This window comes from Nycticebus coucang, chromosome 2, assembly GCF_027406575.1.
Source record: "Nycticebus coucang isolate mNycCou1 chromosome 2, mNycCou1.pri, whole genome shotgun sequence".
NCBI classification, from domain to species: Eukaryota; Metazoa; Chordata; class Mammalia; order Primates; family Lorisidae; genus Nycticebus; species Nycticebus coucang.
This window is the reverse complement of record NC_069781.1, coordinates 141,757,930-141,770,054: the sequence shown is the minus strand read 5'-3', so window position 1 is coordinate 141,770,054 and position 12,125 is coordinate 141,757,930. Positions and strand designations below refer to the sequence as shown.

Genomic DNA, 12,125 nt, shown 5'->3' with positions numbered 1-12,125 from the left:
TGTCTTTTGCATCATTGTGGAAGCTAGGCTCTGTCCTTTAATTTCTGAGTGCTTACTTTGCTGTTGGTCCATTGCGATGGTCAGTGTGTAGAACAGGTTGAAGTTTTTCCTGTAGAGCTGGTCTTGTTGTGGCAAATTTCCTCAATGTTTGTATATCAGTAAAAGATTTGATTTCTATGTCAATTTTAAAGCTTAGCTTAGCAGGACATAGAATTCTGGGCTGGCAGTTGTTCTGTTTAAGTAGATTAAAGGTAGATGACCCTTGTCTTCTGTCTTGGAAAGTTTCATTAGAGAAGTCTGCAGTCACTCTGATGGATTTGCCCCTGTAGGTCAATTGCGCTTACTCCTGGCAGCTTGCAGAAGCTTTTCTTTTGTCTTGACTTTGGACAGGTTCATCACAATGTGTCTTAGAGAAGGTCTATTTGAGTTGAGGCAACCTGGGGTCTGATATCCCTCTGAAAGGAGTGCGTCAGAATCTTTGGTGATATTTGGGAAATTTTCATTTATTATATTCTCTAGAATGGCTTCCATTCCCCTGGGGCATTCTTCTTCCCCTTCTGGGATACCTATAACTCATAGGTTTGTTCAAACATAAGTCCCAGAATTCTATCAGTGAATGTTCCGCTTTCTCTTTCTTCTTTTCTGCCTCTTTAACTATCTCAGTTATCTCAAGAGCTTTGTCCTCTACTTCTGAGATTCTTTCTTCAGCTTGGTCTAATCTGTTGTTGTTCTATTGAGTTCTTAAGTTCCCTAATTGACTGTTTCAGTTCCTTCAGCTCTGCTATATCCTTTCTATATTCTTCATATCGTTCATCTCTTGTTTGATTCTGTTTTTGGATTTCCTTTTGGTTGTTTTCCACTTTATCAGCGGTTTCCTTCATTGTTTCCATCATTTCCTTCATTGTTTTCATCATCTGTATTCTAAAATCCCTTTCTGTCATTTCTAACATTTCTTTATAGGTGGAATCCTCTGCAGTAGCTACCTCATGGTCCCTTGGGGATGTTGTTCTGGAATGGCTTTTCATATTGCCAGGATTTTTCTGCTGATTCTTCCTCATGAGTGTTTCCTTTTACCTGTTTCCTTGCCCTAATTTTCCTTTCACTTCCTCTTGCTCTTTAAGTGACTGTGCCTCTGGCCTAAGGTTTCAATGAGTCCTTTTGGTAGAGGACCAAAAGAATGAGAAGATTGAAGAGCAAGAAGGGAAAAAAGATTTTAAACAAAGAGAAAAGAGAGAGAGAGTAAAAGGGAATATTGACAAAAAGAAGTGAGGTACAGAAAGAGAAAGACAGGAATAATAAAAGTGGGGTACTTTGACCTACCCTTAAAACCTCCCCAACCTATGGGGGTGCTGGGTTGGGTGGTTCCTTTGAGGTCAGCAGCTGTTTGCCAGCCTGTTCAGACACAGTACCCCACCTCCACCAAATAGAGAGGAAAGACAAAAATACTAAAAATCAAACCAAAACAAACAAACAGAAAACCTTTTGGGATAAAATTGGGGGGAAAAACAAATAATAGGAGCAGAAATGCTAGCAAAATGCAGCTCTTACTGTTAAAGAGGGCAACAATGGAAAATTATATTTAAACTAGAAAAATGAAGAAAGAAAAGAAGAAAAATTAAAAAAAAAAGAAAAATCTGGAGGGAAAATGTTGAAATTAAAAAAAAAAAAAAAAAAACTAACAACAACAACAAAAACACCCAAACCAAAGCAGTATATAAATCTTGCTGAATATTGTCTGGTGTCTGGGTAACAGGTGATCTTCTGAGGTATGAGGTGTTAATCACAATGCTGATATAGCTGTATGAGATGGAGACTGGAGGTCTCTGCTGGTTTCTCAAACCCCACCGGGTTGAGAGCCTAAACCTCTCCTTACCCTGCTTAATTACACTTTAAACTGTTAACCTTGGCTAGGCCGAAGCTTTCCCAGGAGAGCACTTGTCACTGGGATCTCTTCTGAAGTGGCTACCCGCTTATCTAGTACACCAAAACCAGTCTCAGTCTATGCCCCTGATGGCTGAGGTTGCATGGCAGCCTTTCTACTTCCAAACCCTGAATGCTGCACTCTTTTCCAGCATTTCAATCCCAGCCATTGACCTGCTCAGTCACAAGAGCATTTGCCCAAGGTCTCTCAGTCCAAGCCTAGTTCTGCGACCATGAGGCCAGAGCCTGCAGGGGCAGAGCTCCCACAGTGGCTGCAGGGCCCACAGCCAAACAATATTATCTGCCTTCTGGCTCGATAGCTCAGTCCAGGGCCCTAGACAATGCTTAAAGTCATCTGAACTCTCATCAAAGTTCTCCCAAGGTAGTTCAACTGAATGCCCAAGTCCAAAAAAACAAAACCACCTACAGGAAAGGACTTTTCTGTTTCTAATTTTGCTGCTGTGGTTGACACAGCAGTGGCAGCCACTACCCGAACACAACAACTTGCCTGTTCTCCACTGCTTTTGTCCTCATGGGGTCCAGAAGTCTCTTGCTGTTTCCCTGCATCCCCAAAGGGATGTGGGCTCTGCCCACAAGCCAGAGATGCCTGAAGTCTTCTCTCCCTAGCCTTGCCGTGCCCGGTTGCAAAGAAGCTGTTACTTGGCTGCCATCTTGCTCTGCTCCACAAGTTGAAATTCTTTAATGTACCATCCTACAGAATACCTTGCTGGCCTGAGTCTAATCAACCCCCACCCCCACTGGTGCTGGGTGTGCTTTTCTGTTGTGATGAGAAGATGGGAGGATGATAATGGCAGTGGCCCGGTCCCTGCTGGCCAGGAAGGGTGTTTGCGTCTCTCAGAACCCAGCAGGCATTCCTCAAGTCTTTGCTTGTAATGTTTTTTCTGCTTTTTGCCTGGAAAATTTCTCCTAATTCTTTGAGGCCCAATGCAAAGGCCTCCTTTCCCCTCCTGTAATCGTTGATTGCTGCTATAACAGATGTCCACAAGTTTAGTGGCTTAAAATAATATTCATTTTTTTCTAATCTCACAGTTTTGTTCAGTCTGTGGCTAGAGTGGGACATGTCTGGGCCCCCCTCCCCTTAGGGTCTCACAGGCTAAAATCAAGGTGTAATAGGTCTGTAATCCTTTCCAGAGGAGCTGGGATAGGTGTGCTCCGGGCTCCTTCTCGAGCAGACCACATGCAGTTCCTTGTGGTTGCAGGACTGAGGTCCCCTTGCCTCTGGCTGTCAGCAGGGGCCGATCTTTACTCCCAATGTGTGTCCTAGTCCTTCCTGTTTTCTTTGCATCCCCTCCATCAAGTGCACATCGCGTTTTCTCAGGCTCACATCTCTCTGACTTTCCCCTCTGTTCCCGGATAGAGAAATGTCTCTCCTTTTGAAGACTCATGTGGTTGTATCAGACCCACTCTGATAATCCAGGATAATCTCCTGGTCTATATCCTTAGTGACATCCACAAAGTGCTTTTTGCATGTAGGGTTAACATACTCACAGGTTCTGGTAAGGTGTGACCTCTTTGGGAGTCATTATCCTGGTGACCACACCTCAACTCCCCCAAACATAACTAAGTGACCTTGAATGCACCACCCTCTCCCCCCGCCATGGTGGGGACATGTCAGAGTCTTCTTTGGTATCTTTGTGATAAGCCCAAGTGGGCCAAGCGGGCCTGAATCTTCATAGTCCTTCCTGTGTCCCCACCACCTTGGTATCTGGGGGCCATCCCACCTGGGGTCCTGACCCTGCTCCCCCCAGTCAGGAGTGCCCTCTCCCCACCTCACCTCCTGCTCATCTAGCTGAACACCTTTAATGACACGAAAGAATGAACAGACGATGGGAGACACAGATTAACACAGCCACGCGTCATTCTTCTGCAGAGTAATTAGGCTTGGGAAAGGATCATGGCAGAAGTCACAGACACTTAATCTTGTGCTAGAAAAAGGGGTAGGCTTTCTGCATAGAAAGGACAAAGGAGGTGTCCCTCCAGGCAAAGGAATGTGAGAGAGGTGGGGACGTGGAGCCAGTGCTGGGGACTATGCAGCGGGGCTGTGGCAGGGTGAATACTGATCAGAGGTGAGAAGCTACAGCCTCGCCCCAGGAAGGACTCCACAGAGACCCCAACCCCAGGATGTGCTGTGGAAAGGTTGAAAGTTCCCTGGCAGACCAGCCAGCCAATGAATGGACCATTGACATCACAAGAGGTTTGAAGCTATGGTTAACACCAAATTAAATGTTATTTAAAAGTTTGGATCCATTGTGGGAAGGGACTGATACAGCCCTTAGCAAAGAGGTCTCTTTCCAGGACCCAGGGTGGGGTGAGGGACGGAGTCGGGAGGTAGGTGGGGTCTTTATCTATTCCACAGAGTCAGCAGGTGTGTCCTTTGGTCACAGGACTATCCACGATAATTTGGATATTTTATATCATGAGGAAAGGGGACAAGCTGATTTCCAAAGAAAGAGGGGAGAGCATAGCTTCTATCCATCATGAAAAAAAAATGGCTGTAACACTGGGAGTTAACATTATGAAAGTCATTTGTATGTTAATTTTCTCTTCAGTGAGAACTTGTATCCATAATGTGAAATTTCAATTTGAAAAATCCCCACCCCCACATTTTACCCAGTCTCTTACATGAACATTTTTAAATCAAGGCAGTAAAATCTAAACTGCAATTAACCTCCAAAATGAGAGTTTTTGATAGAAAGGAGTGCCAGGTTTGGCAGATGAACAGTTTCTCCCGTGGCACAATGGCGTGACGTCACTGTGCCCAGGGATGGCAGAGGGTGAAGGTCGGGCTCCTCGGGAGCTGGCTGGCTGTCTAAACACATGCTTTCCCTCCCCGCCAGGTGGATGCCCACGGGAATATTCTGTTAACGTCGCTGGAGGTTCACAATGAAATGAACGAGGTGGCAGGCGGTGTCGGCGACACCAGGAATTCAGCAATATCCTTTGACAACTCAGGAATCCAGTACAGGAAACAGAGTGTGCCCAGGGAAGGGCATGGGCGGTTCGCAGGGGACAGAAGCATCCCACACAAGAAGACTCACCTACGGAGGAGGTCTTCACAGCTCAAAATCAAAATCCCCGATCTAACCGATGTGAATGCCATAGACAGGTGGTCCAGGATCGTGTTCCCATTCACTTTTTCTCTTTTCAACTTAGTTTACTGGCTGTACTATGTTAACTGAGTGACTGTACTTGATTTTTCAAAGACTTCCTTTAACACTGAGTGAAATATTACTCTGCCTGTCAAGTTTTTATACCTGTACACACACAGACAGACACACACGCAGACACACACGTGTATACATACGCAATTGTATATATATGTGAACTTTCTCAGCATATATATAAAATACTGTGTATATGAGGATGTGTGTGTATATGTTTATACACATGGGTTGTAAGTACCTGTGTGGACAGAAAACAAATACACATACATGCATACATTTTGCAGCTACGGACAATTTAACACAGGATGCATATTAAAGAAAGAGTTGTTTTTTTTTCTTTTTTAATGGAAAGGGACAAGTTGTCATCTAATATTATGCCTTGAGAATGAGGGCGTGAAACACAATATCATCCCCAAGTGTGTCTTTTATTATCATTAAGTTAGATGTTTTAGTTTAAAGATCAGAAAGACATTCTTAGTTAATCTTTGCAAACACACACAGTGGTACCGCTTGTTGACAATGAGTCACACACTTCACATCCTCTTTCAGTTTAGCGAGCGCAGGCTTTCTGGCTGTGCTGGTGGTGGGTTTATTTTCGCCAGGCATACTTTTTCTGTAACGGTTTAGGGGACAGGTGAGCTGCGGGCAGTGTGCTCACTCAATCGTAGAGAGAGCCTACGCAGATGTCTGAATGGCCATCTTTTGAAAACCCATCCAGAGCAAATGGCATCTGGTTGTGAGTACTCTAATACACAGTGTGTGGGATTTTCGTTGTTCATTTGGAGTGGATCCAGCTCAGCTGTCACATGGGAACACCATGGCACGTTTTGGCAATGACATTTCAATCGCCAAAAAGTGCTCTACATCTAGTGCGGATTTCTAGCGCTGACATCCAATGGAAAGCATAGACAACTCAGGTTATTTGTTCCTCTAAGGTAAAAAAAGAAACACATCTAGGATGATTTTTCCCCCCCTTGCAGTTATGTTATCGATCATTCTTATAACATTGTATGTTAATAGAAAATATATTTGCATAATATGCATATATATGTATATTTACCAGGATTTTGTTTCTTATGCTTGCTACCATGGCAGCATGCAAGGTCGTATTTTTCCTTTATGTGATGTATAACTACTTTCTGTTACCTAGAAATTAAGATTGAAGCGAAAACACTTCTGCTGTTCAATTTCAGAAACTAAGAGACACCCTCATGCCTGTATTTCTGTACCCGACATATTTCATAAGCACATCCAGCTACTTCTAGGCTGACTAGGATTCTGCAGGAGCATGACCCCCACACACCACGCATCACCTCACCACCCATGACCGTTTTCGGAGGCAGAGGAAGGCAACCAGGCAACACACGCAGTCGCTCTGGGTTCCTTCTGCTCCACAGCCTCATCCGTATTTGGACTTTTTAAAGCTTATAGAACGAAGACATGGTGCACCGGTTTCATAGAAGCAACCTTAACTTACTATTTAGATGAGATCTTTCTAAAGAAAAAAAAAGAGATGATATATTTTTTGTAAACAATATTTCTACCACAGGCATCCATAAACTGCAATGACTAAGGTGTGCTAACAGGTGTCACAGTGAAGTTGAGCATTTGGAGAAAAAAATTAAAAGCAAAATACACAGGAAGAACTGCTAAATTAATACTTTATCCCAAAATGCCAAATATGCCTCACCCCCTCTGTTCTATACAAAACAAATGACCAGAGTCTAGCGCAGCACCCTTTTGGCTGGTACCAGTGTCCTCAGAGGGAGGGAGAGGCACCACCCTTCTGGGGATGTGTATGGTGTGGACGATCGCCATGAGCCAACCGCTATTTGATCTTTTTTTTTTTTTTTTCTTTTTTGGTGGACGTAACAACTTTTAGTTTGTGAGCATCCATAACAGCCCACCATCAGACAAAACATGATCCACAAAATCTCATGCTAGAGGCAACTAATAATTTTTATGCCCTTTCCCTTCCTTCATTCTTATCTCTCTTCAACGTCTTCTCCCGGCCGCTGCTCTCTGGTTTTATTTTTACCTGGAGATGAAGCCAGTGATTTTTTTGTTTGGGTTTTTTTTAGTCCTTGGCTTTTTCTCTGACAATTATTTTTCATGGGTAACAATGGGGGATCCTAAAGGTTAAACAGATTGGGAAAAACCTTGTAAGTGGCCTTATTGTTAACATGTTAAAGAAAAAAAAAATTGCAAAGACCTTATCCCTTTCAGTATATCAGGTATCTTTTTCTGTATCTGGTAATTTGAAGTGTGAGCTCCACATGCAGAAGAGGGACCCCAAAGTGGAAACGGCCGTGGGAAAGAAGCAATCGGTGGTCTGTTTACGTGTGTGATTTATACTATTCAGAACTGTGACATTACTTACTACTGGGAGAAAAGTGATCTAAAACCTTTTCAATGCATAGTTGAGGTACCCAAATATCAAAGGCAGAGACCCCAGGGGCTCACAGAGCTGCAGTCTACTTCCCAAGGTTTTCTGGATATAAATTTGCATGGTATAGTCATAATAGCTTTTGAGCTTTTTATATGCATTTGCCACCAAGACTGGGATCCACAACTTTGTAGACACTGCGATGAAGTTAACATAATAGCTATAGTATAAATAGTGTTTGTAATTACACACACACACATACATACATATATTCTGGAAAAAAAAAAAAACTTTTTAAGATCCTTGGGTATGTGTTTGCTTTACTCCATTTCAGAAGAAATTACTTTTCTTCTAATAAAAATTATTTTATAGCTTCTCCATTTTTTAAAGTTATGAGAAGTATTGAGACGAGAGCCCTGTGCTAACAGAACAGAGTTGAATTTGATTCTCTGCTCTGTTAAAAAGATCTCTCATCACTTCACGGTAGTCACACGGGCCAGTGCATGAGCTGTGTTGAGGAATTCTGAGCCTGGACCTCTGAGGTTGTGAGGTGGCCATCACCCACACCCAGACCTCTTGAGTAAGGAGAGGAAAGTTTAATTGGTAATATAAGGAGATTTCTTTCTAAACAACTGAAAGTAATGAAAAGTTAATTTTGTAATTGTTACAACCTGTGTTCAGATATGCTTGGGACACATCCAGAGCCCTGCTACAAGACTCAAGCTGTCCTTACAACAGTGTCACTCTTCTCAGTTGCCAACCCCAGGACCGTAGTGGGGTTTCACTGTCTATACCATGAGACATTCATTTTTCCTTGAACCTCAAGTGAACTAGAAAGTACATCGTGATGATACTCTCATTAGATTTGAAAGGTACGTGTACATCAGGTGTTTTTAGTGCCAGCACCCAGAACTTGACAGGCTCACTCACTCCCATCAAAGGCCCTTGTCTTCTGTCCATACATGGAATGGACATTTCCCCCAAGGAGATCATCTCGAGGGTGACGCCCAGCGAGTCTGGGCCTGGTCCTCAGGGGACAGGCACATTGCACTCACAGGCCTTCCTTCTCAGCATCCAGCAGCTAACGAATCCCTTGGTGTTGGTCCCACAAGGCTGTGTTCTGAAAAGAGAATGTGTCTACCTTTGAATCTCCTGGCTTGAAAGTATAAACCATTCCATAATTTTCACCTTAACTGTCCACCTGAAAACAAGTTCATATTCCCGACCATTCTGTGTAAGCAAAACTAAACAATTGGTGAAACATTGTGTTACTCTTGAAATGGACTCTAGCTCTTATCTAAGTGGGGGCCATCGGTCGAGAGTGACATTAAATCTTGGGGCAGAGACCTGCCCAGGTGGATTAAATTTTTCCAGGGCACTAGCGTGCCTTGGATTGATTACCTCTTCTACTGAATTGAAAGGTGCCATGTTTCCTGAAATACTAAATTCCCAACACCTGGGTAAACGGTGACCTCCCAGAGTGGCTCATGTGTGCCTCTCCTGAGGACCAGCCCTGTGAACGTGTTTTGTCATTTCGGTCTCGCGTTTCCACTTCACAAGTCAGTAAGTGTGTTTAAGGTAAGTGCGGGATTATTCTAGTAGGAATAGGCAATTGCTGTCATGATCAATTCCCATGTTGATTTCATTTTATTGTAAAGATAAATTCAAACCCAGTTTTGCTTAAGCACATTGATGTAATTTTTTGGTATTATTTGACATGAAAAAAAGCAAAATTGAGTGATAGATACAATATGAAACTTGTTGATGAATGAATTCAAATTTATTAAAAAAGGACGAACTGGCTTAAATGTGAAGACTGGCTTTTTTATTCTTCCTTGGCTACCTATCATTAAAATGGTGTGGTTATTCTAATTTTTAGTAGTATGTGTCTGTTTATGTTGTGATAAAAGTAAAAAGAAATAAGCCTCGAATTGACAGCATATGAGAGAGACCTATTGAACTATGACTTGTTATTAAAAAAATAAAAATCGCCAGGTGCAATGGCTCACACCTATAATCTGGAATGCAGAGGTGGGTGGGTTGCCTGAGCTCAGGACTTAGAGACCATCCTGAGCAAGAGTGAGACCTCATCTCTAAAAAATTGCTGGGTGTTGTGGCAGGCTCTGTAATCCTAGTTACTGGGGAGGCTGAGGCAGGAAGATCACTGAATTCTAGGGTGACAGTGAGACTCTGTCTCAAAGAAAAAAAAAAATCCAAAATTTACTCCTTACCTCAAAGGACAACTAGACAAGAGCTTTTAACTCATCCCTGTATTCAATAAGTATTTTAAGAAAGAAATAGGGAGCCCTTGGCTAAGCTCTGGCCACTCTGATATTGATCCTTTCCTATAGTTCATTGATTAATTATAATTAGATTTTTTGTAATTTGAGAAAGTACCAAGCAATGTCTTAGAATGAATGAATTCAGATCTTGGACACCTCCAACCAGGCAGAACTTTAAGAAATATATCTCGAGGCTTCCAAGGAAGCTATTGGATCACCTTTAAATGCCCCAACAGTGGCTGTAAGCTCCACAAAATGCCCTTACCTCGTTAGTGTTCAGGTTTACCTCTAAATCACTCTAAGCAAAATAATGCAAATTATTCAGTAATTATTTACAGGTCCTGATTGCATTTTTTTTCATCGTATGGACAAGTTGCTTATAATTCTGGCCACTCCAGGACCCTGTCTTGGACAGGCTCTGCACTAGTTCTCTGAAGCTAGAACATCACTGTGGAGACATTTCTCACCTACTTCATTAGACTAACATACTATCCATCCCATGTAACAAGTTTAAATTACCGATAGCTGTAGAAGAAAGAATTGTAACAATCTTAACTTACTTTCTTTAAGCTTCTTTTACAAAGCATCCTGCTTTTTATTTTCTTTTTTCCCCGTAGCATCCAGCTTTTGATGGACCAAGGAAGCCTCATGGAATGTGGAGTCCAGTTATACCTAGAGATTTTCTGGCCAGTGTACCAACTTCTGGCCCATGACTGTGGTGCCCACGTGCACATATGGCTCCATTTTGCAATTCTTGATTTAAATATCTTTTTTACCAGCTTCTGCAGGGGTCCTCAAACTGCGGCCCACAGGCCACATGAGGCAGTGTGATTGTATTTGTTCCTGTTTTGTTTTTTTACTTTGAAATAAGATATGTGCAGTGTGCATAGGAATTTGTTCATAGTTTTGTTTTTTTTTTTAAACTATAGTCCAGCCCTCCAATGGTCTGAAGGACAGTGAACTGGCCCCCTGTTTAAAAAGTTTGAGGACGCCTGTGGGGCTTGTCAACTCTCCTTTGAATGGAAATGTTGTTCTTCAAAAGAATCTGACCCTTTGAGACCCATGATACCATTTTCTTTTTCTTTTTCTTTTCATTAAATCATAGCTGTGTACATTAATGCAATCATGGGGCACTATACACTAGTTTCACAGACCGTTTGGCACATTTTCATCACTCTGGTTAACATAGCCTTCTTGGCATTTTCTTAGTTATTGTGCTAAGACATTTACATTCCACATTTACTAAGTTTCATATATACCTTGTAAGATGCACCTCAGGTTTAATCCCCCCAATCCCCCTCCCTCCACCTACCTCCCTCCTCCCTCCCCTCCCTGTCCCCTTCCCCCTATTAGGTTGTAACTGGGTTATAACTTTCATGTGAAAGCCATAAATTAGTTTCATAGTAGAGCTGAGTACATTGGATACTTTTTCTTCCATTCTTGAGATACCATTTTCTTAAGGTAGAACATTCATCTTCTTGTAGCCAGCAATGGCTGTTGATGGAGACTCAAACTCGTGCCTTTTGCTTTTTCTTACAAATAAGAATCAACAGGCCAGCAATGTAGGGGGAACTTACAAGTAAAATACAATTCACTGAAATGGGTGTGGGTGGGTGTGTCTTTCCTAGTAATAGGAAACTAGCTAGCAGCTCCTAGCCAAATTGTAGGAAATGTCCTCACAACTTACATCTCCATTTCTCTCTTCTTTCTCCATGTTTTAGATCAGCATTTTTTTCAACCTGTGGGTTGCGACCCCTTTGTAACTATGGCATTAGGAAGGTTGAGAACCACTGCTTTAGATAAAGATACTCACACACAGTTCTTTCTTCTTATCTCTTTTTACCTCCCATCTTTTGTTAATAGTAACTATAATTTCATCAAGGTTCAAAGCCTTTACTCTCAGCCTACAATTGTAAAATCCTATATCAGCATTTGACACTGTTTACAGACTGGTCCTAAGAGTGGAAAACTAAGAACAGACAGATGACTGAGCTGTATTATGTAAGTATGGTTCAAGTTTCAGTATTTTATTTGTATAAAGATAACTGGGAGAAGAGAAAAATAGAAATATTGTAGTTTCTCTTGCCTGTAAAGTGAGATCAGTCCACGGCATGTAAGAAAAGAGATTCCTATCAGCTGTTAACTGCATCAGCGGGGATGTTACTGTGTCAAGGAGGTTGAAAGCTTTTATAGCCAACATGCTAACCGTACTTTTAGCCTTGAGGATTTCACCTATAAATTCTGAAAGTTAAAAACAAATCAACAACTTTGATGTTGTTGAGACTCTATAAAAATTATTCAAAGTAGAGCTAAGTAGTTTGCTTAGGTTTTGTTCTGAACTTCACAAGTCCA

The 12,125-nt window shown here is 42.0% G+C and overlaps 1 protein-coding gene across 2 annotated transcripts in view; it reads left to right on the top strand.

Annotated features, from left to right (window-relative positions):
* Positions 1 to 9,292, top strand: part of GABRB3 (gamma-aminobutyric acid type A receptor subunit beta3) — a 282,305-nt gene extending 273,013 nt beyond the window's left edge. For both annotated transcript variants that reach the window (XM_053582017.1, XM_053582016.1), the window contains exon 9: positions 4,779 to 9,292. In XM_053582017.1, the coding sequence (XP_053437992.1) occupies positions 4,779 to 5,120 (342 nt within the window). In that variant the 3' untranslated portion in view covers positions 5,121 to 9,292. The remainder of the gene's footprint in view (positions 1 to 4,778) is intronic.
* The last annotated feature ends 2,833 nt before the right edge of the window (positions 9,293 to 12,125 follow it).